Below are 26842 nucleotides of genomic sequence, written 5' to 3'. Positions count from 1 at the left end.
TTTGTTTATTTCAAGTTCAATATAAATGGGGCTGTTATTTGCTGTCTTGGTCTTTGACCGAATAATAAAAAGATATGACAATAAAACTAACAAATCTTAATTCAGAATCATCAATATCGATCCCACAAAATATTTATTTATCTTAACTTTCCGTAAAAAAGTATGTTTATTATCGCTTAACAAGGCAGCCGTCCTATTGCCTCATAATTTTGTTACATAAGAGTTCATTATTGGTATAAAAATATAGGTATCATACATAAAGAATACAAGTTGTACTAATATCAAAAGCTTCATCTCAAGTATACAACTTAATTTCCTTTACAGCGGAATGCGCCCCAACCCTCGCTCCATGGAAACCACCAATAGAAGTGACGACCAGCGAAGCGACACAAAAGCAAGATGGCACCGAAACCCACATATACGACATCAACGATATAGTGCACTTCGAAGACAACGACATAGTCATGAGAGACGCCAAACGAGCTAAAATACACGAAAACAATAAGCTAGACAACTCCGTCGTGCCATTCAAAACTTACTCTAACGACAATGATGTTAAGACTCATTTTGGTAAAGATAATAAGAGTGCAGGAGTTGTGGTCGATGTGGATAATGATTTGAAGAGTGATGACAGAAAGGAGGATAAGTCTTGTGAGTGTCAGCACGGAGGAGGTTGTGTCGCAAATGTGTGTCTATGTCCCCTTGGGTACGCGGGAGTAAAGTGCGAGATCACTCTGGATTTGAAGGTGAGGCATATTTTTAGTTGCTGTCTAAAGCATGTCTTGATTCCGCTTAAAGATTCAAGAGGCAAATCTCGAGTATATTATTTTGTACTCACTATACCTGATGTAGAATATAGATCTAAGTTATGTCTTCGATATATTTAATAGACAGAAATGGTGACCATGTTTTTGAATATTGAAGTGATCATCCCAAAAATCTTCTTTAGACTTGCGATGAAACTGATGTTGAATAAAAAAATGGTTTTATTTTTGATGCAATGCAGCAATATAATCCAATTTGCTGTTCTCGTAGCTCAATGTATTCCATAGTGTCTACATATTTTAATCCACGAAATATTCATTCATATCACAAAGAACACGCGATATTTTATGCCAACGACGTCTACTACTTGCTTTTCATTGCCAAAAACATTTCAGAACAGACCCATTACTTTTCTCAATACTTACTTAAGAACGTGTTCAGAAGCGTAGTACTTTTTATTCCTCTTATTTTTACTCCTTTCATAAATCAAATGAGCCAAGAGAAACTGTTTTTGTCTTTTTACAACTGTTTGAAAAATGTTTCTGCACTTCTCGTCCCGACTTGTAGCTTTTTGAATACTTTGCTCGACTGAAGCAGTGATAGTTTTTTTCCCATGTACAGTCAACTTCAGGTCAGTGGTAACAGTTTATAGGAAAATCGTACTTATTACTATTGAGTTAAGGTGCATGACAGTTACCACTAACGTGCAGTTTACTGTACTTAGTTCTTAATAAGTCCGTTTTGTTTAAAAAATGAGTTTGTTGCTCAAGAATATTTAAAGTAATTAAAACAGTTTTCGAACTAGTTGCAGTTTCTCGGGAACTCGGTACGTTCGGTGAGGTGTTGCCTTTAATTTAACAAGTTGGTAACAGGCTGCTAGTTAGTGTTACTACAACTGGTACAATGACCCATTTCCCTTTGAGTTATGCATGCAAATTCGTACAATTGCGTGGGCTGATAAACTGATACATTTCGGTCCTTGTGTTCGCGCTTAATGCTGTTACAATATCATTACTGTTAGCTTACCTGGTCCTTTAATCCACCTCGCTTTGGGAAATGACATTTGTGAATAAATATTACACCATTTGGACTAATCTTGAAACTATCCAGTCTAATAACTTTTTCTTAGATAACGCAATATAATTTATTCAACCAAAGCTCTTCTCTAGAGACATGAATATGTTCAACATTTCTCTTTTAGAAACGACTCCGCCTTTTGATTACATCATGTATTTGGATACTCAAGCAAAGTAACATAACCAAGTCAGAAAATTGTCTACATCAATAAACTCAGTAGATTGCGAGCCAACAGGATCCTCTCACAACTTTAAATGAAACTCGACATGTGGCTTTACAAACTGCTGTTTCCAATGAATAAATTAAATTCCGTATTCGTTTCCCAATTTTATTTTAAAGTTTTCTCTTTGACGGAGCACAATATTTGTGTTTCATTCGACTGCTTGTTTGTAAGTCGACTTGCGATATTATTTCAGGTGCCTCGTTTCAATGGGTCGTCCTATCTACGCTTGCCCGGGCTTGGGAATGCGGCAGAATCCTGGCTGGATATACAGGTAATCAGCTATTTTTATAGTTTTTTTATGTTCTTAATTCAAAATTATATGGCTTAAGACTTTTTTTCGTTCGAAAGAGGTTTTAGTTCAAGTTGTTTCGTAGTGTTTTTCTCATAAAAAATGTACAATGTAAGAGAGCACTTTAAGCCATTCTACTTCTTAAATAAGGCGTTAACGAGGCATTTATCTCTAAACAAAGTGCAAACGAGAATTTTTCGAATATTTCTAAAGAAACTTTGTTCTTTTTAAAAGCTTTCAGCGAAACTCCGAACGAAATATAATTTAGACTAACGTTGGCAGACACTTAAGAAGTTAGGCCATAAATTAATAGGCTCAGGTGTAGAGGATTGCCTATACGAGCATGTTCATGCTTTAATGGGTTTTAAGGAATAGTCCATGTTAACTCAGGCTCTTAGTTAAAATAAGATAAATGTATTTCGCGAAAATGAACTCAGAATATAGGTACATTTATTGGAAAAGTTTGTGGAAGTAGCAATTTGAATTCTGCTCCAAAATTTTGAACACGCATGATTTTTATTTAAATAACTGCTCTAAGCCTAGATCCAGATCTCTACAAATAGTTCAATAACTGAGCAATATTTTATCCTAGGCAATATCGGTTCAGCCTTTCATTCCAGACTAGACATCTGCGCTAAACATTCAAAACGATTTATGGCATAGCAAAGCCAATAGTACTAAATCACAAATACTCGAAGCAATACAAGCTTGGTATTGCTTGAACGATCAGTCCATAACTCCACGCCTCGCTTCAATCAGGATCGGGGAATCGTTGTGATTCAACGCAATCGGCGACATTGCTTCGTAGTCTTAGAGTCGCACACTGCAGACTTTTGCTCGGCCGATAATTTTTTTGGGCTGCATAATTCAGTATGTCAAAATCAAAGTGAAATAGGAAATAGGCCTTTACAGGCTCCCATGAAACGTCATAATAGTTGCACGGTTCCAAAAAGTTGGTCTCATGGAGAGCCGGCAAGAAACTCCATAGACACTATTTTTATGAAGATGCCTGGTAGTGCGCAAATATGTCAACGATCAGGTATTTAGCCGGTATCAGATAGGGCAGTCGCTCCTTGTAAAGCACTGATACTCAGCTACATCCTGTTAGACTGGAAGCCGACCCCAACATAGTTGGGAAAAAGGCTCGGAGGATGGATGAGACCGACTGAAAACCTAGCTTAGATTAAAGATTTTCTTTTAAAAAATGCGCGTCATTGAGTCAACTGTCGGCCGACTAAAAGTTTGCAGTGTGCGGAAGAGCTTAGATAAATTATACCACGACACTCGCAGACAAATAGGTTTCCGATGGAGAATGTTACGACTGATCTCAATGCTAACTTTGTGTATAGTATTGTTTAGATAAACCTTGAAGTTCAAGCGATAAAATAGGCTTTTCTTGTCTTAATCGATGTGTTTGGGAGTTATTTGTTTCAAAGGAAGTTTTTTTACCAGTCAGTCTCCCACAATATATGTATGTAGGTATTTCAAAAAAAGCTATTTAGTTCCTTTGAGACTATGTTAAAAACATTTATTCTTGAGTAAACAATATAATTTAGGCAGATTTGGTTTCTGGACTGTCTAAAGGTGGGAGATATTTTTTTTATCTGAGAGTCAGGCAGTCGCGGTTCTAAAGGATGGCAACACTTTAAAGATGAATAAAAGCTCTTCGTCGTAGATGTACAATTAATTATATCTGCCTATCTAAAATTAAATTGAAGGTACTTACACTACCTACTTTTTCTTTCTTCACATTATTTATTCTTGCCCATCTTCTCACTTTCCACATTGTCTTGGACATAATTCTTAATTTCAAGAGTTTTATAAGCGCAACCATAATGATAATTTACGATGTTGCCATATTGCCGGCTCGGGTATAAAAGTCGCTCGTTACTGGCAACACTTTTAATTACAACTGCAACAATAAACTTGTTCGTTTAGTATTTCAAACGCTAAACTGATGTTATTACGCCTTTTGTTGAGCGCAAATTAAAATGTGCTGTTGGTGCTTTTTTGGTACAAATGCTAAGACCGAAATTACTGCTCTACATAGGCCATAAGTTACATTTTTTGTATACTTATCTGAATTCATTTGTGTGACGTTTATGTGTGTAATTATTCTAGCCAAATCATCGATCTTTCGTAGTTTCCTAATATTTCCAAATAATCAAGGACATAGGCAGGAAGAAGAACCATTTATGTTCCTAAAAGTAGGAATTTAAGCAAAGAGCCTCTCGCACTTTGTCACTAAACCATGCCCGACTCTCTTACGGTTACATATTTTTTATGCTCACCTAAGTATATATCCCTATATATCTATTAACGCCTACAAAGTTGCAGTTCTTCGATAAAGAACTTTAGCTAATTACTGTAGGTAATTTTAAAAACACAGTATTCCCAAACACTACCAACAACTTCGCCAAACAAATCCAAACGAAATAATAGTTTATATACGAGAACGCAATATCGATTATGTTACGAATCCGAGTAACCTTCCGTTCTCGAAGTTTGCTGAAACTTTCAGCACCATTGTTTCACAAAGCGATCGGGAATGGACGGCGCGATACGAAAATAATACAATGCAATGAGTTTTAGTTTCTGTTCGTGTATTATAACAGGCGAATAGTTTCCAACTCGTTAATTAGTTTCAGATTTCGGTTTGTAAAATATTAGTATTGGTGTTGGGTATAGGTATGGTGTATTGTGGTCGGGTCTATCTTATTGTTTGAGGATTCATTTAAGTCAGTTTCTGCAATACTGAAAAGGATTATTGGGGCTATGAAGACCTCACTTCTAGGTTATGACTTTGAGGTAAATAATAGGCTAGTTTCCTAAAAAGTAATAATTAGTCCGTCTTGTAGATTGTCCAAAATTAAGCGATACGTATTTTGTCTTTTTTAAATTGGATCAGAACTTGTTAAGATATAGCGTGTTAAAGTTGAGTGTGACGTCACAAGTTGCTACAATTTTCAGGACACTGTGACGTAAAAGGCCCCCACTCCTAATTTTTGAAGTGTATTATCTTTGTCATTTTATGTTTAATTAAAAAAAGAAAAAATACGTATCCAATATTTTTTGATTATCTAAAAAGCGGACTAAATATTATTTCATTATTTCGACCCTGGAAACTACCCTATTGATACAATAGGTTGTTACGTTACCTTAAGAGTCTATGGTAGATATTTATCTATGTGAGCAGTTTCGCTCTTAGAGATCTTCATGTATCTTGTCATCTTTAATGAATCCTCTGTATGTACATATAGTGCCGTTGCGTTCGCGATCACAGTGGGATTTTGCAAGCTTGTCCGTCTTAAGTCCAATGCCATCTATGTAGCTAACTTTTTCAAACCCATCATATGAACTTTGATTATTCTCAACAATTCTACTACTAACCTACCTATTCACTCAATATTTTCGTCGTCATCGTTCTCTCAGCAAAGCCTTTCGTCAGGTGGAATTTTTTTGGTCTACAAGATGTTATTTCTTTCATTCTAGATAACACTAAAACCGAGCAGCGGCGATGGTCTCGTCCTATACAACTCGGAGCGAGCAGACGGTGATGGTGATTTCTTCTCGTTACACCTGCGGGACTACTTCGTGGAATTCGCCTTCGATTTGGGCGCTGGTATTGCTCTCGTCAGGTATACTTGTGTTTTCTAATGTGGATGTTTTACCCCCGCAATCACACACATTAATTAAGCCATTCCTTTGTGAAGGATTCCTGAGATAACTAAGGAGTGACTTAAGTGATGACGGTGTCCTCCTAGCCGATAGACTACGGCGGCTGTTCGTATGTAAGGAAATCAGCGAACTGCGCAGACCATATTATAGTGCACAAGCATTTGCGTAGACGCAGGTGCGCTCACTATTCCTTCACTCTCAATAGCGCGATGGAACGGCAATCCGACATGACCGGAGAGAGATACCGGCTTACAGCAAATTTTCTTAAGAGGATTAATTAGAAATTTTTTTAAGAGGATTTTGTCTGTGGCAACCCTGTTGACAAGACGTCAACAAAACTTCTCCCAATTAATTAATTTAATTTAAATATAATTTAAGTGTTATTTTATAAGTTATAACATTAATTCGCAATAATAATAAACACTTATTGCTGGGACGGTAAATTTTGTGATATACTTTGTGTTTTACTGTGTAAATATAACCAAGTCTCGGCCTGTCAAAGTTCGAAACTTGGTATAACGATCTTTGAAAGTTTTGAATTAAAGTGCATTGTCATCGTGAAATCCTGTAAGTACTATCTTTTTTCAACTTAATTTATTACTGAGAATTCTTATTCTTCATTAGTGATTACCGGAGAGAATAATTAACATCATAATAGTGCCTAGAAAATAGTTTCTCACACAAACTAAAACACTTTCATAAACACCTACCTGAGTTATTGTTTTTTCTGTGCAAAATGGAAAGAATAATGACCAGGAAAGCCACTGCACGTTTGGAGGAAGCTAAACTCCAACAAACACTAGTGGAACTTAAGAAATATAAGGATTTGTGTGGGGATCTACAGAGGGAACAGGATGACAATGAGAAGGAAGTACTAAATATTTTAAACAATAATAGTAAATTAAAGAGTGAGATGGCAGAACTGCACTGTCAATTATTAAACATCACAGAAGAACGGGATAAGCTCCAACACATTGTTGACCAGTTTGACCGGTGTAGCGATGAGTTTGACACAACTCTCAAACACAACGCTGAACTGAAGTGTAGGTTGAGTGAGGCCCAGGACACTATTATTAGGATGGAGAGTACCAGCCAGAGACTTCAAACAGAGCAAACCAATGCACTGTTTGAGGAACTGGTTGGTACCACTCAGTGCAGTCTGCTGACTCACTCTTGAAAAATAGTTCTCAAATAGTGACTATTGACCTGACTACTGACAACAGCTTTGCATCAATATCCCAGGTCAAGCAAATTGTTGGCAGCAAAAACAAAGTAAAGAAATATGCCAAAATAAATAAATTTATTAAAAGGACTCAAAAGTTAATAAAAAATAACAAAAATAATTACACCAAAACCTACAAATCATTAAACAGTTGTAAAAAACTGCAATTAAATTTCAATAATAGTAAAAAAGAATATGAGGTTGATATGCAGCGTCTGCAGTCAAGGATTCTCCATTTACAAGAGTCATTGATGGCAGTTACATGCAAATATCAAACCTCACAAAGAGAAATGGGTGAGTACATACTGGCAATGAACAGCTTGGTCGATCTGTGTAGTGAGAATGAGAAAATGTTTAATTCATTAACAAACAATCGAACACCAGGTTGTGAACAAGATCTGCCAGGCTGTTCAGGGTTAGATGGTTCTCATCAATCTTCTCATTGTATTAAATTAAATAGTTGTAAAAAAAGTACTTCCTTCGACACACAAAAACCAATAGAATTAATACAAAAGGAAAAAAATAATTGCAAAAAAATAGTAATATATAGCGATGAAATTGGACAAAACATGTGTCACAGATTACATCAACATTTAGGTGAGCAGGTAATAAACTATTGTATGCCTGGGGCTACTTATGAACAAATATTAGATAAAATACTAAGCAGTAGTTACTGTCCAACTACTACTCTGGTTGTACTAATTGGGAGAAGAGGAAATGCCACTATTAAATCAGTTATTAAATACTTTGAGTGTTTATCTCAATTAAACGTAGAGAAAATAGTTTTGTATGCTTTTCCCTATGGCAAGGGCTTGTCACAGACAGAAAACAAATATAGACATAAATGCAATCTCAAAATACAAACTATGACATTGTATAATGAAAAATTCAATTTTATTGACTCTAATGTACTCATTAGTAATAATTATTTTATGACAAAAGATAATTATTATCTTTGTAATTTTTATAAAGAACAAATAGCAAAATCGCTATTTTATTGTATTTATAACAAAGCCAAATGCTTGGCTAACGATACTGCTCCTTTTCAGCAGTCTAGTTTTATTTTTTCACAGAACTTGGAATTAGTTCCAAGTGATTTAAATTCCACCACCAGACAATAGAGCCAATCTCTAGCAATAGTCAATCGATTATTTTGGATTGTGACATAAATACAATTATATCTTCAAATGTACAATTAAATACCGCAAAAAATGTTGTCACTTCTGATCCATCAAACCCTTTGAGTATAAATACTAGAAACAAACAGAATTTGAATATATTCCATCAAAATATTCAAGGTTTGATTGGTAAAGAATTGGAATTGGAGTTGTTCATGAACTGTAATAATATAGATATTTTATGTTTAACTGAGCATTGGCTTAAAGAGCATCAGTTCATGTTTAGCTTCAAGAACCATTGTGTAGGCAGCTCGTACAGCAGAGTAAATATAATACGTGGTGGTTCTCTAATAATTCTTCGCAATACCATTAAATTCAAAGAACGGAAGGATATTGTGAACCTTTCTGTTGAGCGAGTAATTGAGATATCATGCGTTGAGCTTGAGCAGTTCATTGTAATGAGTGTATACAGGCCCCCATGTGCAACATATACAATTTTTGAAAAGCATCTGGAAGATGTATTATTCAAAATTTCTAATAATAATAAAACAGTTGTCGTCTGTGGAGACTTTAATATTAATATACTGGAAAATACTGCTATTGTTAATAATTTTATAACTCTATTTAAATCATACAACTTGTACAGTACATTTCTCGAGCCAACTAGAATAACTAGCACTAGTGCTACATGTATAGACAACATTTTCACAAACTTAAAACCTTTAAATAAACAAATTTTAAATGTGTTGGATTCTGATCACTCTGGTCAATTAGTTATTTTTCCTATGAAAACTAACAGAGGTCTGAGAAAAAATGTAAGTTTTATTCCTGTAAACAAACATCGCTTGGAACAATTTAAAAATAACTTGTTTGAAAAACTGCCTGAATTGCCCTATCATGATAATCCTGATCAAGCTTACAGCCTTTTATTCAACTTAATTAATTGTGAATTTAAAAAGTTTTACTACTAAGTCCATATCTGTTTATGATCAGGCAACATTTAGTGATTGGGCAACGCCGGGTATTTACAAAGTAGACAGAAGTTGTTTGAATTATACTATGAAAGATCATTCAATCAAGATGAAACATTTAAACAGTACGTTAAAACTATTCAAAAATATTTAAACGAGCCTGTACCTCCGCAAAATCAGTACACATAAAACGGAAAATAAAAGCTTCTGGAAATAAAATAAAAACCACCTGGAATATAATTAATTCAGAAATAGGCCGATCCACTGTACGGAATCGAGACTTTCACTTAAAATAAACAATGTAGACATTAAGTCAGACTCGGAGGTAGCATCTGAGTTTGAAAATTTTTCACCAATATCCCTATTTTAACAACCAGAACTCTGATGGCATCTTCCAGTTCGGCTCTTACAATATTAAAAAATTGTGTTGCGGAATGTGACAAAGGTTTTGAATTCACGGTTGTCAGCTCTAAGGATATTATTCAAGCGTATAAAGATCTCGATGTAAAAAAGACTGCTGACCTTTGGGGATTGTCAGTTCAGATAATCTCATCGATAATTGAAATAATTTCACCTTATTTAGCAACTGTGTTCAACTCTTGTGTTGCATCAGGTGTTTTTCCTGACTTGATGAAACTTAGTAAAGTAATTCCATTGTTTAAATCTGGTAGTACAACCGATCCATCAAATTTTCGGCCAATTTCAATTTTACCCACTTTGAGTAAAATTTTTGAGAAGTTAATATTACGTCAATTGTTGAGCCATTTTAATAGAAACAACTTGTTGCACACTAAACAATTCGGATTTACCAAGGGTCGTTCTACTACGGATGCGGGCGTGGAATTGCTTAAAAATATATTCGAGGCCTGGGAGGATTCGCAGGATGCGCTCGGTATTTTCTGCGACTTGTCCAAGGCTTTTGATTGCGTGCACCATGATATACTCATCAGGAAACTTCACCACTATGGTATCAAAACAAGGCTCTTGACCTTCTGACTTCTTATTTGCATAATAGAATTCAGAGGGTGGATGTCAATGGTAAGAGGTCTTCTGGATCTACGGTCACCATGGGGTTCCACAGGGTTCAATTCTAGGCCCTTTTGTTTCTTATTTATATTAATGACCTCCCTTATCACGTAAGGGATAATCACAAGATTGTGTTGTTTGCCGATGATACTTCACTCGTTTTAAAATCAAGCGCCAACTCGACAATTTTGACGAAGTTAACAATGCACTCTCAAAGGTTGTTCATTGGTTTAATGTCAATAATCTTCTTTTAAATGAATCTAAAACAAAGTTAATTAAATTCTCAACGCCTAACGTAAGGCAGTTACACACCAATGTACAACTAAATGGAGTAGAGTTGAAGCCTGTTGAGTCAACGGTATTTCTTGGTTTGACCGTTGATTCCAAACTCCAATGGGGCCCACATATAGTTAAATTGTCAGGAAGGCTTAGTTCAGCCGCCTATGCTATTAAAAGATCCGACTTATCACCGATGTGGACACAGCCAGAATAGTTTATTTTAGTTACTTTCATAGTTCAATGACGTATGGGATTCTCCTTTGGGAAACTGTGCGGATGTTGAAACTATATTTATTCTACAGAAAAGAGCTGTTCGAGCCATTTATAATCTGGGCCCAAAAGTTTCTCTCAGAGAGAAATTCAAAGAAATAAACATTCTGACTGTTGCCTCTCAATATATTTTTGAAAATTTAATGTACGTTCGTAAAACATTTCTAACTTTGTTCAAATGTCTGATGTTCATAGCATAAATACTAGGAATAAACATAATCTCGCTGTACATGCTACTCGCCTCCACAGAGTAAGCAACTCGTTCATGGGTCAATGTATACGCTTTTACAATAAACTTCCCAAAGCGGTTCGTGACTTACCTATCAGGAAATTTAAAATCATATAAAATCCAAACTCTTGAAAAAGGATATTACAAAATATCTGATTATTTAAATGATAAAGAAGCTTGGGAATGAGCTGCTCGCTTAGTGAGTGATATCTTTTTAAATGCCTGTGTATTGTTACTTTTGACATTTAAATATTATTATCATCAGATAACTTTTATTAATGACATTCTTTTTATTGACATTTATATGTTATAATTGTATTTTTTTTTTTTTTTAATTTATTTATTATTATTATTGTGAATGTGAGTATCGTGTATGCGAGCAACATTATATATTCTTATAACATAAATACTGTCTGGCGGGTTTGAGTATTTTTAAATGGCCTACGCAAATGTTCTGCAGATCTGGTACCGTCGTGTGACAGGTCGTTGAGCTCCCTAAGATATGGTTGAGCTACACGACGACTGATGCATGCGTGCCGTCTGTTGGGACTGGTCAGCTCCAGCCTGATGTGGCTCTTTCCTCAAAAGGCCATTCCAGACCGCGTACATGGTGACACTCACACATAATTATTTCATTTATAACATGTTTGGACTTTAAAAGAGACTATGACCCTTGAGTTTGTTTCGGCGTTTCTTCTCAGGGATCAGTCAGTTAGGAAATGCCGGCCTCAGCGTTCTTAAAATGACGTGTAAAAGTGATGTAATGTCCAACTTGCAAAATAAACAATTTCATTTCATTTCATTTCATTTCATTTCATTTCATTTCATTTCATTTCAGATCAGGCTGACTTAAGTAATAATTAAATGTCTCTGAGTGCGGGGGTTAGTCAGTTTCCTAGATTGGACTTCTTAAGTGTTTTGTTAATATCAATTCACAGATCAGCATATCCTATCGAAGCGAACAAATGGCACTCGGTATCAGTGTCCCGCGCGGGCAGACGCGCCACACTGCGCGTGCGCGGCGCGGGCGGCAAAGCGCGAGCTGTGACGTCACGCGGCGCGCGGCGACGGCTGGCGCTGCGCCAGCCACTGCTGCTGGGAGGAGCACCACATCCACTGCCTGCCAGGCTGGCACTCTCACAGTCCTTTAGCGGCTGTGTGTCGCAGGTACACTTCAAACTGTTATCTTCTCTTTGCAAATACCTGCATCGTTACTGCAAACAACGCCATATTTAGAACTCTTCATGACTTTACCTTCCTAGTACCTAAAACTGTAACTCCGTGGTCAATTCTCATCAGCACATTCGTCCAAACTAAATACGTCTTTCCATTCAATTATATTTATGAATTTATGATTTACTAAATAATACGTGAATCAAGCAAAGACCGGTATTTTATTTGCAGCTGATAATAAACGATGAGGAGTTGTCAGTGGTGTCGGCAGCGCTCGGCGGACTCAACGTCGACAACTGTGATGACTCCAATAATAATTGCACGTGAGTATTATATTAGTATTTAATTGCTTGTAAAAATAATCCCAGAAAAAGTTTAAATACCATTGAATTCAAAAGAAGAGAGTAATTTTCAATTCTCTGAAAAAAAAAACAGCTTGACATAACACTGACTAAACTATCGATTAAAGCCCATCTTAGGATCAAAAATATAGTTGGCGATGAGCAACCATTGCTAATGCAACTCGTCAAGATGATAGGTACTTTAAATTACTAACAAATCGAACAGTTCAATTAACCCAGAAGTTGCAATTCTAAATTCTGCATAAGGAAGCCACTAAAAACAATCATTTAATAAGAATTTTTCTATTTCAGCAACAAGAACTGCAAAGAAATTCTCCAACCGATACCCTACGCGCACAACATCTCAGAAACCGACCCCCACCACTCAATAGTAGCGAAAAAAGGCTTCAAACAAAAGTACCACAAAACACATAAAAAGCATACACACATAGACAAATACAAAAAGAAGAAATATTTCATAAGTAAAAAACATCAATTTCTTATGGAAGGCTTAGAAAGAAATAATGATGTGGTCACTGATTTACCTTATGACGGACAAACTTATATGCAAGTGAAATATTTGAGTGATAACGAAGTCAATTGGGGAGATATGAATACGTATCCTAGTTTTACGGGGACGGATAGCTTCATTCATATTGATGATGAAGATACTATGAAACGGTGAGTAAATCCAGTATGTAATTTTTTAGCATAGTATTAAATCTTGGTTAACTTTGTGGTCTTTAACAGGAACGTGTAAAAAAAACGTGTATAATTTTAATATCAGATAAGAAACTATAATGGCAGGTCAACATCTAGTCATTTGGTAACACTGTGGCTCTTGGTAAGACCAGGTGATATATTTCTTGGTTCAGACTACCTAACTTTTGCTAAAAATCAGTAAATAGTAGCTGGAAAGGATTAACAGTTAAGCCAGCTTTTAAGACTTGCCTTAACATTTATGTACGTTGCTGGTCGGAATTTCCATACGGCTTTTAGCATGCTTTAGTTAGTCATGAACATGAGTTGAAGAAATATTTATTATACATTTTATATAGTCAAAAACACTAAAGCATATTGTAAAGGGATATACTCAAATGCCCCATCAAAGTAGTACTTGAGAGAACCTGGGTTGTTTAACAAAAAAAATATATCCCTTTTATATCGATGATGTCACGCTTGTTGTTTCGACTTTGGATCATGTCTGATGGAATACTATATACTACTCCGTCTAGTGTTCTTAGTAACACTATAGTAGTGGTTATTCCATCAGATATAACCTTTTTTATATTTAAATTACACATGTATTTTCCCCTTCTATTACAGGCTAGTAAGCTACTCGCTGGACATAAACATCAGGTTCCGCTCGGTGTCGGCGTCGGGGCTGCTGGTGTGGAGCGGCGGCGCGAGGCACCCGCCTGACTTCCTCTCCCTAGCTATTGAGAACTCCGTGCTTGTCTTCAGGTAAACATTCATCTTAAATCCAAAATTAGGTAAAATCTGTAAAAGTAGTTTTATTTAAATGTCTAATATTCCCGTAAGTGTCAGAAATCAAACATTCATCTGTTAACTTCTCTTGATAAAAAACGTAACTCTCCTTCTGGTGCAGTCGGGTAAAATAATGCCATAAAACTGATTAAGAAAGTCAAGTCAAGTGCAATATACATCTGAAGAAATATGAGTACATCGATGAATATTTTTCAAACTGAACTTGACGAAAACCACAGCCTGTGGTTCAAGAAAACGTTCAGGGTACATGAAAGAGGTATGGGCGAGAATCAGATCCGGATAGTTTAATCCGCGGTAGGATTTTTGACTACCAACTCTGACTCTGACGAAGCATAAGCACGTCTTACATATTCGTCAAAAATACGCGACATATACATATTTCATATATTTTCAGGTACGACTTGGGCAGTGGAGAAGTTGTTATCATCGCGAACCATACGAAAGTAGATGATGGACTCTGGCACCGCGCTAGAGCTACCAGGTAATCTATACTAATATTTTAACTGAACCGTTTGTTTTTCATATGTTTAAACGATTTGATTTTTTTTAACGAAGGCTGCATTTTATGCTCAAATCAGTTACACAAGATGATGATAAATAAATAAACCTTTTGATTTCAATGAATACTTCTACCATATTACCTAAACCTAGCACTAAAGACGGTATTTTTAAGAACTCGTTTTGTAACATGGTGGACGAGATGTACCGTCTCACTTAAACGCCTGATACATTATTGTTAGCAATTAACTCAACTATGTAATTTTGTAATACAGAAATAGACAAGCAGGCGTATTAGAAGTGGATGGGCTTGGCTCCGTGGGCAAAGTCTCTCCCGGGAAACTGAAGCAGTTAAACACTGAAAATGGACTGTATATAGGTATGTTTCACCATCTGCCTAGACTTTTCCTAATTATGTTGGGGTCAGCTTCCAGTCTACCCGAATGCATCTGAGTACCAGTGTTTTATATGAAGCGACTTTCTATCTGATCTCCTCAACCCAGTTACCTGGGCAACTCGATACCTCTGGTAAGACTGGTTGTCTGACTATATGTCTTCTGACTACCTGTAACGACTACCAAAGATGTTCAAATAATAGCCGGGCCCACTATTTTGTGCGCCAAGCGTAGCTTAAATTAACTTTATGATCGATTAAACCGCGGCGTCTATTTATTTATTTATTTATTTATTTAGGCACACCAACAACTTATTTACAAATACGTTTACATATATACGTTTACAATTGTAATAAGTCCTGCGTAAATATGTCAATTATAGGTGCGCACAACGTTCAAATTAAAAATAACTTAAATTAAACTAAACCAAACTATGCATAACAAAAATAATAATAAAAAAAAAGAAGAAGAATCGATACGAGGCAAATGACAAGGTACTATTCAAATTGGTCAATTTTGTGCAAAATTTAATTTATAAGAGGCATTTATATTGCGCTTAAATTTATTATAGGGATCATGGAAAATGTCAAAATTGTCTGAGCTCCCGCACAAAGAGTTATATTCACTTAGCGGCGTCGACTTAGCCACAAACTCTTCGAATAAATCTTTATAGAATTGTGCCTAAAAGTATATTTCTGTTAAGATAGACAAATCACAATATCAAAAAGATTACATACACCAAAATCGAAACCTTTACTTCCCAGGAGGTCTCCCATCAATAGAAGTGAACACTGCAGGCCGCTACCTGCGCGGTCTGCAGGGCTGCGTGTCGTCCATCTCGCTGAGCGGCGACTTCGACATCCCGCTGTCCCTCTCCAAGCTGCCTCACACCATCACCAACAACGTCGGCCGCTGTACTCCATAAAACATGCACTATTCATTTAAATGAACCCACCGCGTTCATTTAAGTGAATAAACTACATTTGTTACTATTAACAACCAGTTCATTTAATATTTAACGAGTTTAAATGAACTTGTTAAATATTAAATGTAACTTCGTTATTAGAATTAGGTGTGACTCATAGATTTTTTGTCTTCGTTTTTTGAGGAGTTGCTTTCGATTATGTAACGACCAAACTCCACTACATATCAATGTAAATTAAATGTCGGAGGCAATAAACTACAATACGATGTTTTTTCAACATTTTTGATATAAATCTCTGATCGTTTCCTCTCAACAAATCAATGGTTTGATTTTTAGTTTTTAAATAAATACTCTAGTCAATTTAGAATAAGTAAACTGCGGGTTTCTGAATCTGTCATCTTTGTATTGTTTTTTTACTCTTATTTAATTTAATCATTATAATTTTAATTTATTTTCCATGTACGATGGAATAACTTTTCAAAGTGCTTTACTATCTAGTAGATATATAAAAAAACCTATTTGTAATGTTAAATTAAATAAAATTCTAGTCGTACGAGTGGTTTGCACGCAGTATCATTTTGTAAGAAACTTTTTGTTTCATAGCTAATCACAATTTGTTACGATGTGGGTGTATTTTATATAATCGCATGGACGAAGCTGGGATAGCTTTACGTAAGTATCAGATTTTAACCTAACATCATCCCAAATATAATCATGAATTTTTGAAAATAATTACGTTAGGTTTTCTTTAATTTCCAGCAGTTTTCTAGTCACCTTATTAATTAAAGTACATATATTACTTAAAAATATCCCAGCTGTGTCCAAGTAAAATAGTTCAATAAGTATACATACATAGCGTTTGTATATCGAAAACATTTTCATATGAACGTGGTTTTAGAACATTTGTAAGTAGTACAATAGAGTTTGATGATACTGTAATATTTATTGAGCTTTTATATTTAAGCCCGGGAACTAAGTCATAAGCCCTTTTAATTTTAGTCTTTATGAACATGTAATTCATTGAATGTAAATTGATTTTTACTGTTGCATAATGTAAATTCAACATCTTCAAGTTTTCTTATGTATTAAGAAAATAAACTATGTTTTTAGACTATACAAAAGTGGTATTTACTTTCAACGCATCATAAGAAATATCATAACTGCAATGAGAGTCAACTTCTTAATTTTTAAACAATTAGTGAACTGAAAAACTGTCAGGTTGAAGTCATAAAATTGTCGTCGTCTTTGGTACTTACATTAAAATTCGACTTTAAATATCTAACAGTCTCATTGAGTGTATTCTATTACAGAGGAGAAGGCCAGTGATAACTATTTTAATTCGAATGCATTTTAATAAAATCCAAAAAATCTTAATATACGTTCCCGGGCGAGTGTTGACTAGCTTTGTTTTGCAAGTTGGTTTGCTTCGGACCTAGCACCCTTAGTCCTAATATAGTCGATACATATATTTATATCTATCGGTAGTTTTACGCGCTTTGTATGTATAAACGATAGGTATCGGAACTTATTAATTGTTCAATGGCAGAGACTCTGTAATCAACATTATGTTATCGGATGTTAATTCTTTTATAATAATGGACTCGAAAAAGTTATGATAAGCGCTACAATGATATAATGTATTCACAATTGTTTAGAAATAAGCCCACTTTTAAATCGAGCAGTTTTTTGTGTTAATTATTAAGTGATTTGAATATCTTAGTTGATTTAACGATGACGAACGACAAACACTAATGAGTTTGAATGTTTTTTAAAGTGGTCATATAAACTTTAAAGTCATCTTTTATCTAGCTGCTGTTGAACAATTGATAAGAAACGATTCGATGCAAACCCTAAATGCCCTTAACTGGGATTTCATTTACACCAATAATTTTCGTCAATTATAGTATTTCACAGGGTGTGGAAATTATTTACATAAATATCTACATATCTTTATTGTGGTCTCCCCGTTATTTGACTGAACATTTTAATTTGCGAAGATATTGCTAGTTCATTTAATTTAACCGCGTTAATGGGGTTAAATGTAACTCATTTTAAATGAACTTTTGGAATTATATACTCGTATCAGAACCAACAAATTGTTAAATTATTTAATAAAAAGTAAATAACGAAATAAAAAATAAATTTTATAACGAAACAATTTAATGATATGCAATAATAATTATAATACGATATTGTGTTTAGTTGATCCCTGCGCTTGTCGCCATTTTTCTAAATTAGCTACAATTTACCACCGGCTTTTGATAAAAGAGATTTTTGTAAATGAAACTTTTCAGTGCATAATGACTCGGCTGTCTATGCACCTCGTTGGAACACTCCCTTTGTCACTTGATAAGGTGACAACACACTTTAAACCTTGTGATTTTTTTCCTCACAATCCTTAACAGACTTCATACTGTTTCAGAGCTATAGTGCAGCTGGTTACAAGTATGTTTTCCCCTTTTCAGCGAGGTGCAATAGAAACCAGAGAGTTGGTGTTGAATATCGATACATACGTAGTTACTACTTGTGACATAGCTTGACTAGCATTAGTTTTGTATGTGAGACCTGTCCGATGTATTATACGCCGTTATTTGTACAAAATTATATCAATAAAAATATAATGATAATTTGTTTGTTTTATTCTAAACTCGGGGCCAGCTAACAGCCCGGGTCGACTGATCTTAATAATTTAAATAAAGTATAAGGCCCAAGTTCACCGATAGCATGTCCGTGTTTCTCAAAACAATTTTACTATGAATTTTGACTGCAAAATTGGGCCTAAGTGTTATGTCGTATGCTTGGTGGAAATCAAGCGTCATAGCAAGTTTTTGAATCTGTGAAAAACGTTAACCTGTTGCTGGACCCGTCGTTTTTAAGAAAGAAAGATATTTAGATTTTCTTTTTGTACATAGATCTATTTGGAAAAGACTTAGCAGATGATGTAAGTAACTTAATATCTGCAATCAACGATGCTAATATTCATGGATATTTAAGTTATGCCGTTATAATGTATGCTCATCACGTTTACTCCGTGTGTGTAAATATTTGGCACCATAAGGTTACTGACCTATCATGGTATAAGCCAACTTTACTATGGATAACGGTAGTTTAGACGGAGTGACCACTGACCGTTGTACCATAAAATATATACCTATATACTATATACCTAATGGAATGCTACATCTGCGGCTAATAAGTAGGTACTACCTGTTCAATACATTAAATACCTATACGATCGCAAAGTTCATTGAATCTAAATCTACTTATATGTATAAAAATGAAACCCGCTTTCCGTTGTCATGACATGACATGAAAACGGCTTGACCGATTTGGCTGAAAATTAGAGGGGAGGTAACTTAGACCCGGGAGAAGGTTTTAGGATAGTTTTTGTCACCATCCGGCTACGGGGCGCGGGTGAAACCGCGGGCGAAAGCTAGTTACAGATATTAAAACAGGTTTAAATATTTATTATTCGGAAGAACAAATACATATCTTTGTGTTTATTAATTATTTATGTACTTATTAATTACTGCCCTTCAGTAAGTTAACTGCGTTGAAAATAAGTCAGTTACTTAACTACTTAATTAAAATTGATGCATATTTTAGCAATTAAACTACCTTCCTGGTGATTAATACTTGTACAATTAACAAACAAATGAAAACGTGGGTTTTGTTTGGTCAAGCCGGAATACAGAGTCATTAATTTCTAATTTTGAATAGACGCACTGCGCATGAGTCAATCGGGTTTAACTAAAAAACCCACAGCGTGGTAGGAAGTATAAGCCTTCCGAAAGCGTAGTATGAGTCGAGTATCCATTTCTGTTTGGTATTTCCCGCGTGGAGTGAATAAACTTGCCCACTGGGACACAGACAGGTGCGAGGCCCGCGTCGCGAACAAATTCATTCATTCAATCAGTTACAAAACGCCGCTCGCGTCGACCGTACGCGCGATTCGTTCGCGCTTTAATCCGAAACTCAAACATAAAAACTCTTTACAAACACGTGAAAAACTTAACAAGTTGACTCAGTGATTATTTCAATAACAACTTTAGTAAATTATCTTCGCAAACAGTGCGAGTTACATAAAGTTTTTTTACCGTTTTAACAACAAAAACAAACTAGTGTCTCGGTGTCTCGTGTGAAATCATTGTGAGTTTTTGTGAGAAGTTAATTATTAAGTTAGTTCACGACCAGTGTTTAGAAACTTTATTCATATTGTTTGGGAGCCGCCACATATCTTGGAGCAACCTTGCTTGACCGGTTATTTGTGAGTATCGAAAGTAAAAGTGACTTAAGTACGCGCATTGATTGTAAATTGTAAATACACACGGTTTTGAAACTGCCTGTGTAACTTTGACTCGTGTTCGTGATTCGAAACTGACATTTATTTGGTAAACTTCGTGTCATAATCGTAGTCGACAACTGCATAGAATAGAACCATCTATTCTATGCAGTTGTCGGCAGTTAACTTAGTTACGTACCTTACAAAAGTAGTTAATGAATAACTGGCGAGTTACGTTAAAAGTAGATGCTTGTTTGTTGCGTGAACTCATAAAAAATATTAAGTAGCGGTATGTACAAAAAAGTAGTTGGATATGAGTAGAGAACTTTGTAAATGAACTTCTCGAAGTTCTAATCAGATATTGAGAATTTCCACACAATATTAAAAATATGGGCTAAATAGGGGGTAGTTTTAAGTTTATTTACTTAAGTCATCAGTTTTTAATATTTTTATGGCATTCTAACGAAAGGAAGGCTCTATTAACTGAAAATTAAATACTTTTTAAATTATGTTAATATTATATTTAAGTACTTAAGCAAAATGTGGCAAGATATTTTAAAACTATTTTTACATAAATTCCGGGCAACCACCTGCATAAATAAAATTTGTAATAAGTAGACTCAGATATTCGGTGATTGGCGACCGTGACCGAATTTTTTTGTTGCGTCATAATAAATTTTAAAAGACTTGATAAAATAATTATTTTAATTTCACAACATCGCGTGACGCATAAACCAGTATACTTAGGTAAATATTAAAATAAAAATCCAATAAACTTCATAGATAAGGATAAATCTTGAATAATAATTAAAGAATTTATTACCTAAGTAGGTATTTAATGTTAATTTATTTCTTCCGTCGGTATTAAATACGCGATGTTGCCCTGAGATACATATAAAAGTAAAGTATGTACTTACATACTTCTGTCATAATGAATTATTGTCGTAACTACGTGAATGCCAAATATGTTAGTTAAGGTTGAGACATTAGTTGTAGAAACAGGCTGGCCCTGACATAAACTTGGTCGCTGCCTGCGGCTTCGCCCGAGGTATATAAATCAACCTGTATAGTGTAGACCCCTAGTAGATATCTACATTGTAGGTTTATGCTGGAGAATTTCGGAAATTAGTTCAGTAATTGCAGAAGCTCTGTAGCTCCTATGGAATAAAAAAAATATATCACCCATTCAAAAAGGGCTTTCCTCAAAGGAAAAATAAGGGCAATACCATCGTCCTAATGTAAGCTGGCAATATATGCTAAAACCTTCGAAAATTTGGACAAGGAAATGTAAGGAGATAAAACCAATTTAGCCTTGCAACTAATGCATAATTTAGTACCAAGTTCACACATACAGGTTCAGAATAAACGTCACTATTTCTTAAAGCAATTGTTTACTTTTAAGCAATTTTAGGTTGAATCAAGATAAACAGTTGGGTCCAAGACAAGCATTTTATCGAAGCAAATTACGACTTTACTCACAGGAGCGAACCATCTGACCGTTACCAGTTACCAATAAATAACTCTTGAGTCAGCTAGACGAGAAAATTTTCTCTCTAACAATACTTACACAATCCTAGATATTTTGTACCTTCATAGTCAATTGTTTTTAGCTGTTACAAGTCCACAGCCTTATTTAAATAAAGAACATTTTCAGTAACTTCACAACTACTCTCTAATTGACAGACTTATTGCGCGTTTAAATAATTATCGACTACCGAGTTTGTAAAGAGTTACGAAAAAACTGCTGAAGGAAATCATGGAAACCTTAAATGGTACATAACTTAACCCGACTTCAAATAATTACCTACCTATCATGTAATTGAACAAAGCCTGAATTAAAACTAGATAAGACTCTTTATTTAAAGATAAGATAAAGATAAAAAGTAATTTTCTTCTAGTCAAAGAAAATCAGCACTTTTTGGAGGTCAATGTTACACGAGACAGTCCAAATTGACCACCATTTAGGGAGAGATCACCACCACAGTTTAACCTCTGCGTACACAATAATTACAATATTTCACACATCATTTGTCACCTATTATGTTAGACCAAATCATAATAGTAATTCGATTGTCAATCTGTCACCCGATAGCCAGCAAAAAGTCCGTTTTGTGAAGATTTGGTCAAGCGTCGCGTTGTATGAAGGTCGGCTTTGTCACGCTGTTTGCCGACAAACGTAGTGTCAATGACACACATCTGAGGTAACAATGCTGTGTTGTTTATCATCAAACTATTCAACATCAAAAATTAAAAAAAATATATGGAGATGGGAGATTTGGGCAGTAAGTTGCAACATAACATAACGCGTCTTCCTTTGTCCCATATAGTCCCATTTCTGTACGATTCCTACTAATATTGTAACAATCTGTACATCCAGACCAGTTCTCGGTCACGGCGGTTGTTCTCGAAGGAGATCAGCTGCGCAAGAAACATTATTATAGTACACAGATCTATGCGTAAACACAGGTGCACTGTCTATTCGTTCACTATCATAGTCCGATGGATACGACGATCGGAGAGTAACATCTATGATCGATACGTTAATGTTAAGGCATTACCAAAAAGGAGCCTTTTTTCCGATAGGCAGTCGCTCCTTGTAGAACTCTGGTACTCAGCTGCATCCGGTTAGACTGGAAGCCGACCCCAACATAGTTGGGAAAAGGCTGATGGATGATGGAGACCTGCAAAACCATTTCATTAAAAAATTCGCACTTCTACGTTTGTAACGTGATTTTACCTTTAGAGTTACGTCATCAGGACTGGACCAGACTTCCTTTGTTTTAATTTCGCAATAATAAATGACTGACTCAGGATGTTAACCTGTACTTAGAAGCATATACGATAAGAGAATAATTGTTAATGCAGACAGTTTTGCCTATATTATCCTGAAGTATATTTGCAGTCATGAATCATTTGGGTATTCCTCTGTGTCAGAACTAAATTGATCAATTGAGTTGTCGTAATTTGTCACCAGGGTTGGCTTATAATAAGCAATGAGTGTGTTTATTGACAAAAGACTTTCCTGGTGGATCCAAGGTTATTTTAGTTTCCAGTACAAAAGAAACCTTCTATTCGTTGCGACTGATTAACTAAAAATATTCTTTTAACCACCTTATATCGCATACCATCAGGTGACCCGTCTGTTCCTTAATCATAGAACGAAAATATAAAGCTGAAAATTTTGTTTACTTGTTTAAACGCATTAACACTAACGGACTAACGGACCGATTTAAACTTATCTCTCCGAGTATGATAGACACGACGGAAACCCATTTATCTAGTCTGATGAAACCGTAGCCGGAAACTAGTAAAAAATAGGAAAATAATAATGGTTCCGACAAACAAATTAATCTCCAGCCTGTGGCCGACTATTATTCTTATTAACCAGCGTTATAATGAATTACCAACAAAAAAATATGAGGAGGAACACAAATATCAGAACCTAACAAAAATAAAATGGATCATACTATTGAATTCAAATCTAAGTCGATGATTCCCACAATTTGTCGTCGACAAGATGTTTTTCAAGCAAGTCATTATATAAGCTATCATGCAACTGGCTGCACTGACACGATTTGCATTGATCATCAACATAGACTTTAAGGAACTTGGAGATTCATTTCAATTTACTTATTAGAATGATAAATAATGATCTGACTTTTACAATTCGCTACTTACTGCCAAACTTGAATAAGCATTCACTTCTTGATTAGATGTCACCTAATTTTATTAATTGTATAATTAGTTAATTAATCGTCACTAAGTCATTAGTTTAATCAGTGAAACATTGTGTATTCAGACGAGAGTTCAATCACGAAATTGAATTGCCATCGTCTATATCAGCGACTGACGAATTACTTCATACGTCTGCAGAAGGAACCACAACAAACTCAGAAGATACATATTTCGTCTAAAAAGCTAGCTATATAGGAAAAAAGACAATCAGTACTAAGAATACCTTCAAACCGATTGATTACGCAACCAATTAATTAATTCGAAACTTGTTTGTAAACAGACTTACATCATTAGCAATTGCAATACTCCAGAATAGGGAAACATACGTATAGATTGATTCAAAATTCAATTAATTGGATTTGATTACAAGACTCACGCAACAGTTCTTATTTTGGAAGATGCATTGCTCTACATAAGGGCACAAATACATTAACCTTCTTTTTTTGTCTTTCATAATCTTCTATATAAATAAAAATGGATTGTTGTTCGTTAGTCTGATTAAAACTCGAGAACGGCTGGGCCGATTGAGCTGATTTTGGTTTTAAAATGTTTCTAGAGGTCCAGGGAAGGATTGAACGAAGTTCGCGGTATCAGCTAGTACGTAATGTAATCATCCATCCATCAGCTTGTGACATTTTATTTCTGGATGGAAATCTATCTCATGGTATACCTACCACAGTCTTGTCTAATTACAAATACTGTCTGTACTATCAACACCATCCTCTTTCCCTCAAACTGTTTGAAGTAAGCTGAGCTTGTCCTTTATCCATCCTTTATCCATCGTCGCCATGAATAGTCGTCATTATATATTTCCAACTGCCTCGTTGATCGCAATGGTCCCAGTTTCGATTCCCGAGTTAGGTTTCGAGCCGCAAGAGTTTAGACGTTAGTACCGTCCTAGTCAGTAGCATTCGTTGATACAATTCCACTTAAGAGTTCGTCAGGCGGATTTGGGAAAACTCTGACACTAGGTCTTGTTAGGTGATCAAACCTGCTCATTCTTGAACTTGTTGTGCTATTTTTCACACCTCGATTGCGCTGAGAAAAAGAACACACAGTACTTATAAAAACAACCTAATAAACAATGTTATTTACTTAACGCACACGACACACACAATATATCAGAGTGTAGAACAACGGTTGTTAATAAGTAATCTCCGCGTACATTGTAAGCCATGGGAACTTGTGCCATACGGAAGTGTTGGCTTCAAGCATTGTGTGATCACAACACCATAACAACGATGGCAGTACTTAGAAGTAGGACTTGATGGAAAGAGGTGATTGATACAAAATGATTCTTAGCTCATTTTCTTGCGTATTTTCTGAAGTTTTGATATTTTTCTACCTAATGTAGTGATAGTCCTACCAGTATCTCCGTATTTAGTATCTAAATGTAGGCTCGTTTGCATGCATAAGGTCTTAACTTAGCATCACCATTAACAGTTCTCCACCAATTGACCATAGTGATAACGAGACGATACATGTCAGTAATACTGTACACTTATGTACATTGTCTCACTGCTTGGCAAAAGCCCTCTCACCCTGTTTCCATAGCTCCCGAACTTTTGACTGATCCCGGCAATCTTTGTGATAGGATTTTACTGTCTCTTCCGGGGGTGCATTTATTCTTCGATGACCGTCTTGGGAAGACGACCGGTAAAAAAAAATAGTAGATCAGACCGTGATCAAGAAGTTGAGTAACTTTGAAGTCTAGAAATTTTGTGTCACTCTATAAAAGGAACTACCAGGAAAAATCTTGTATGTAACGTATGTAAATGCAGTTGAAATATGCTGGACATTTGACGCAAGTAGTAAGATGCGTTCTCAAACTGGCCTCGTTTTTAATGCTTTTAAGGTATTCATTAATAAATTAACAAAAATCAACATTATTGTAACAATTTTTGAAACCATTTTATGCACCTCATTTCATAAAAGTCGTATCTTAAATTAGGACCCAATGCCACACTCTTGATTTCTTCTCAAATGAATTAATAAACCTTCAATACGTGGTTTCCTTTTATTACGAGGTCTAACCATCCTTTTCCAGTTTAAGCTAGCTTTATTTATCTTCGTTAATCTTCTTCTTCCTCCTGCCCTGTTCCCAATTTTATTTATCATCCTCTTCCATTTTCCGGTGTCACTCGTCATACTGACACTCACTCCCTTCCTATTCATGTCGTCTTTCAGGCAATCCATCCATCTTTTCTTAGGTCTTCCTCTTCCTCTCCATCCATCTACATTCATACTTAGCACATACTTTATTTATCTTCGTTAATATATGCCCTATATCTACAGTTCTATAATTGTTCAGAATTATGTCTACCGTTGCATTTTTTTCCTTCAATCAACATTGTATTCATTTCCTCACTACGCGTAAATGATTTCGCAACAATTGTTCTCTACAAGATTTTTTCTATCATTATTATTACACAGGAATTCTATGTATAAGAACAGGAGGACCCAATTAAAGTTTTTTATCTAGCTTGAATCAACCTCGGTCGACAATAAAAAACTTATATTGAACGTGACGCGAGCGCAGCTTGCTCACTCAAGGATTTCAAGTGATGACGTAATTATAGGATTTACTACCAGATCGAATGTTACCGGAAGTTTTTGCTTTTTATGCTTATAATGTCGAAACTGGATTTTTTCATTTCCGTTGAAATTAGCATTTTGTTTAATGTTCATTAAAAAGTATAAAAAGTAACCTTTGTTTTTGGCAATGACGATTTGTACAACTTCTTTAGCAATTAAAAATAAAGCAAAAAATTGCCGGACTTTTATTATAATTGCGAAGTTAAGTTTGTTTAAAAGTCAAATTACAATTATATTGGATC

At 35.3% G+C, this 26842-nt stretch overlaps 2 protein-coding genes across 2 annotated transcripts in view; both read left to right on the top strand.

Moving 5' to 3' along the window:
- LOC110378055 (pikachurin) overlaps positions 1-17010 on the top strand; it is a 166258-nt gene extending 149248 nt beyond the window's left edge. The window contains exons 9-18 of the mRNA XM_064041099.1: positions 325-746; positions 2259-2336; positions 5847-5992; positions 12086-12314; positions 12552-12643; positions 12974-13342; positions 13988-14125; positions 14565-14651; positions 14944-15047; positions 15828-17010. Of these exons, the coding sequence (XP_063897169.1) occupies positions 325-746; positions 2259-2336; positions 5847-5992; positions 12086-12314; positions 12552-12643; positions 12974-13342; positions 13988-14125; positions 14565-14651; positions 14944-15047; positions 15828-15988 (1826 nt within the window). The 3' untranslated portion in view covers positions 15989-17010. The remainder of the gene's footprint in view (positions 1-324; positions 747-2258; positions 2337-5846; positions 5993-12085; positions 12315-12551; positions 12644-12973; positions 13343-13987; positions 14126-14564; positions 14652-14943; positions 15048-15827) is intronic.
- Positions 17011-19907: 2897 nt separating this feature from the next.
- Positions 19908-26842, top strand: part of LOC110378042 (putative ferric-chelate reductase 1 homolog) — a 30936-nt gene continuing 24001 nt past the window's right edge. Inside the window, exon 1 of the mRNA XM_064041215.1 lies at positions 19908-20255. The gene's annotated coding sequence lies outside the window, so the exon portion shown is untranslated. The remainder of the gene's footprint in view (positions 20256-26842) is intronic.

Source organism: Helicoverpa armigera, chromosome 24 (assembly GCF_030705265.1).
Source record: "Helicoverpa armigera isolate CAAS_96S chromosome 24, ASM3070526v1, whole genome shotgun sequence".
In the NCBI taxonomy this organism is placed as follows: Eukaryota; Metazoa; Arthropoda; class Insecta; order Lepidoptera; family Noctuidae; genus Helicoverpa; species Helicoverpa armigera.
Note: the sequence above shows the minus strand (reverse complement) of the source record. Positions and strands in the feature narration are given on the sequence as shown.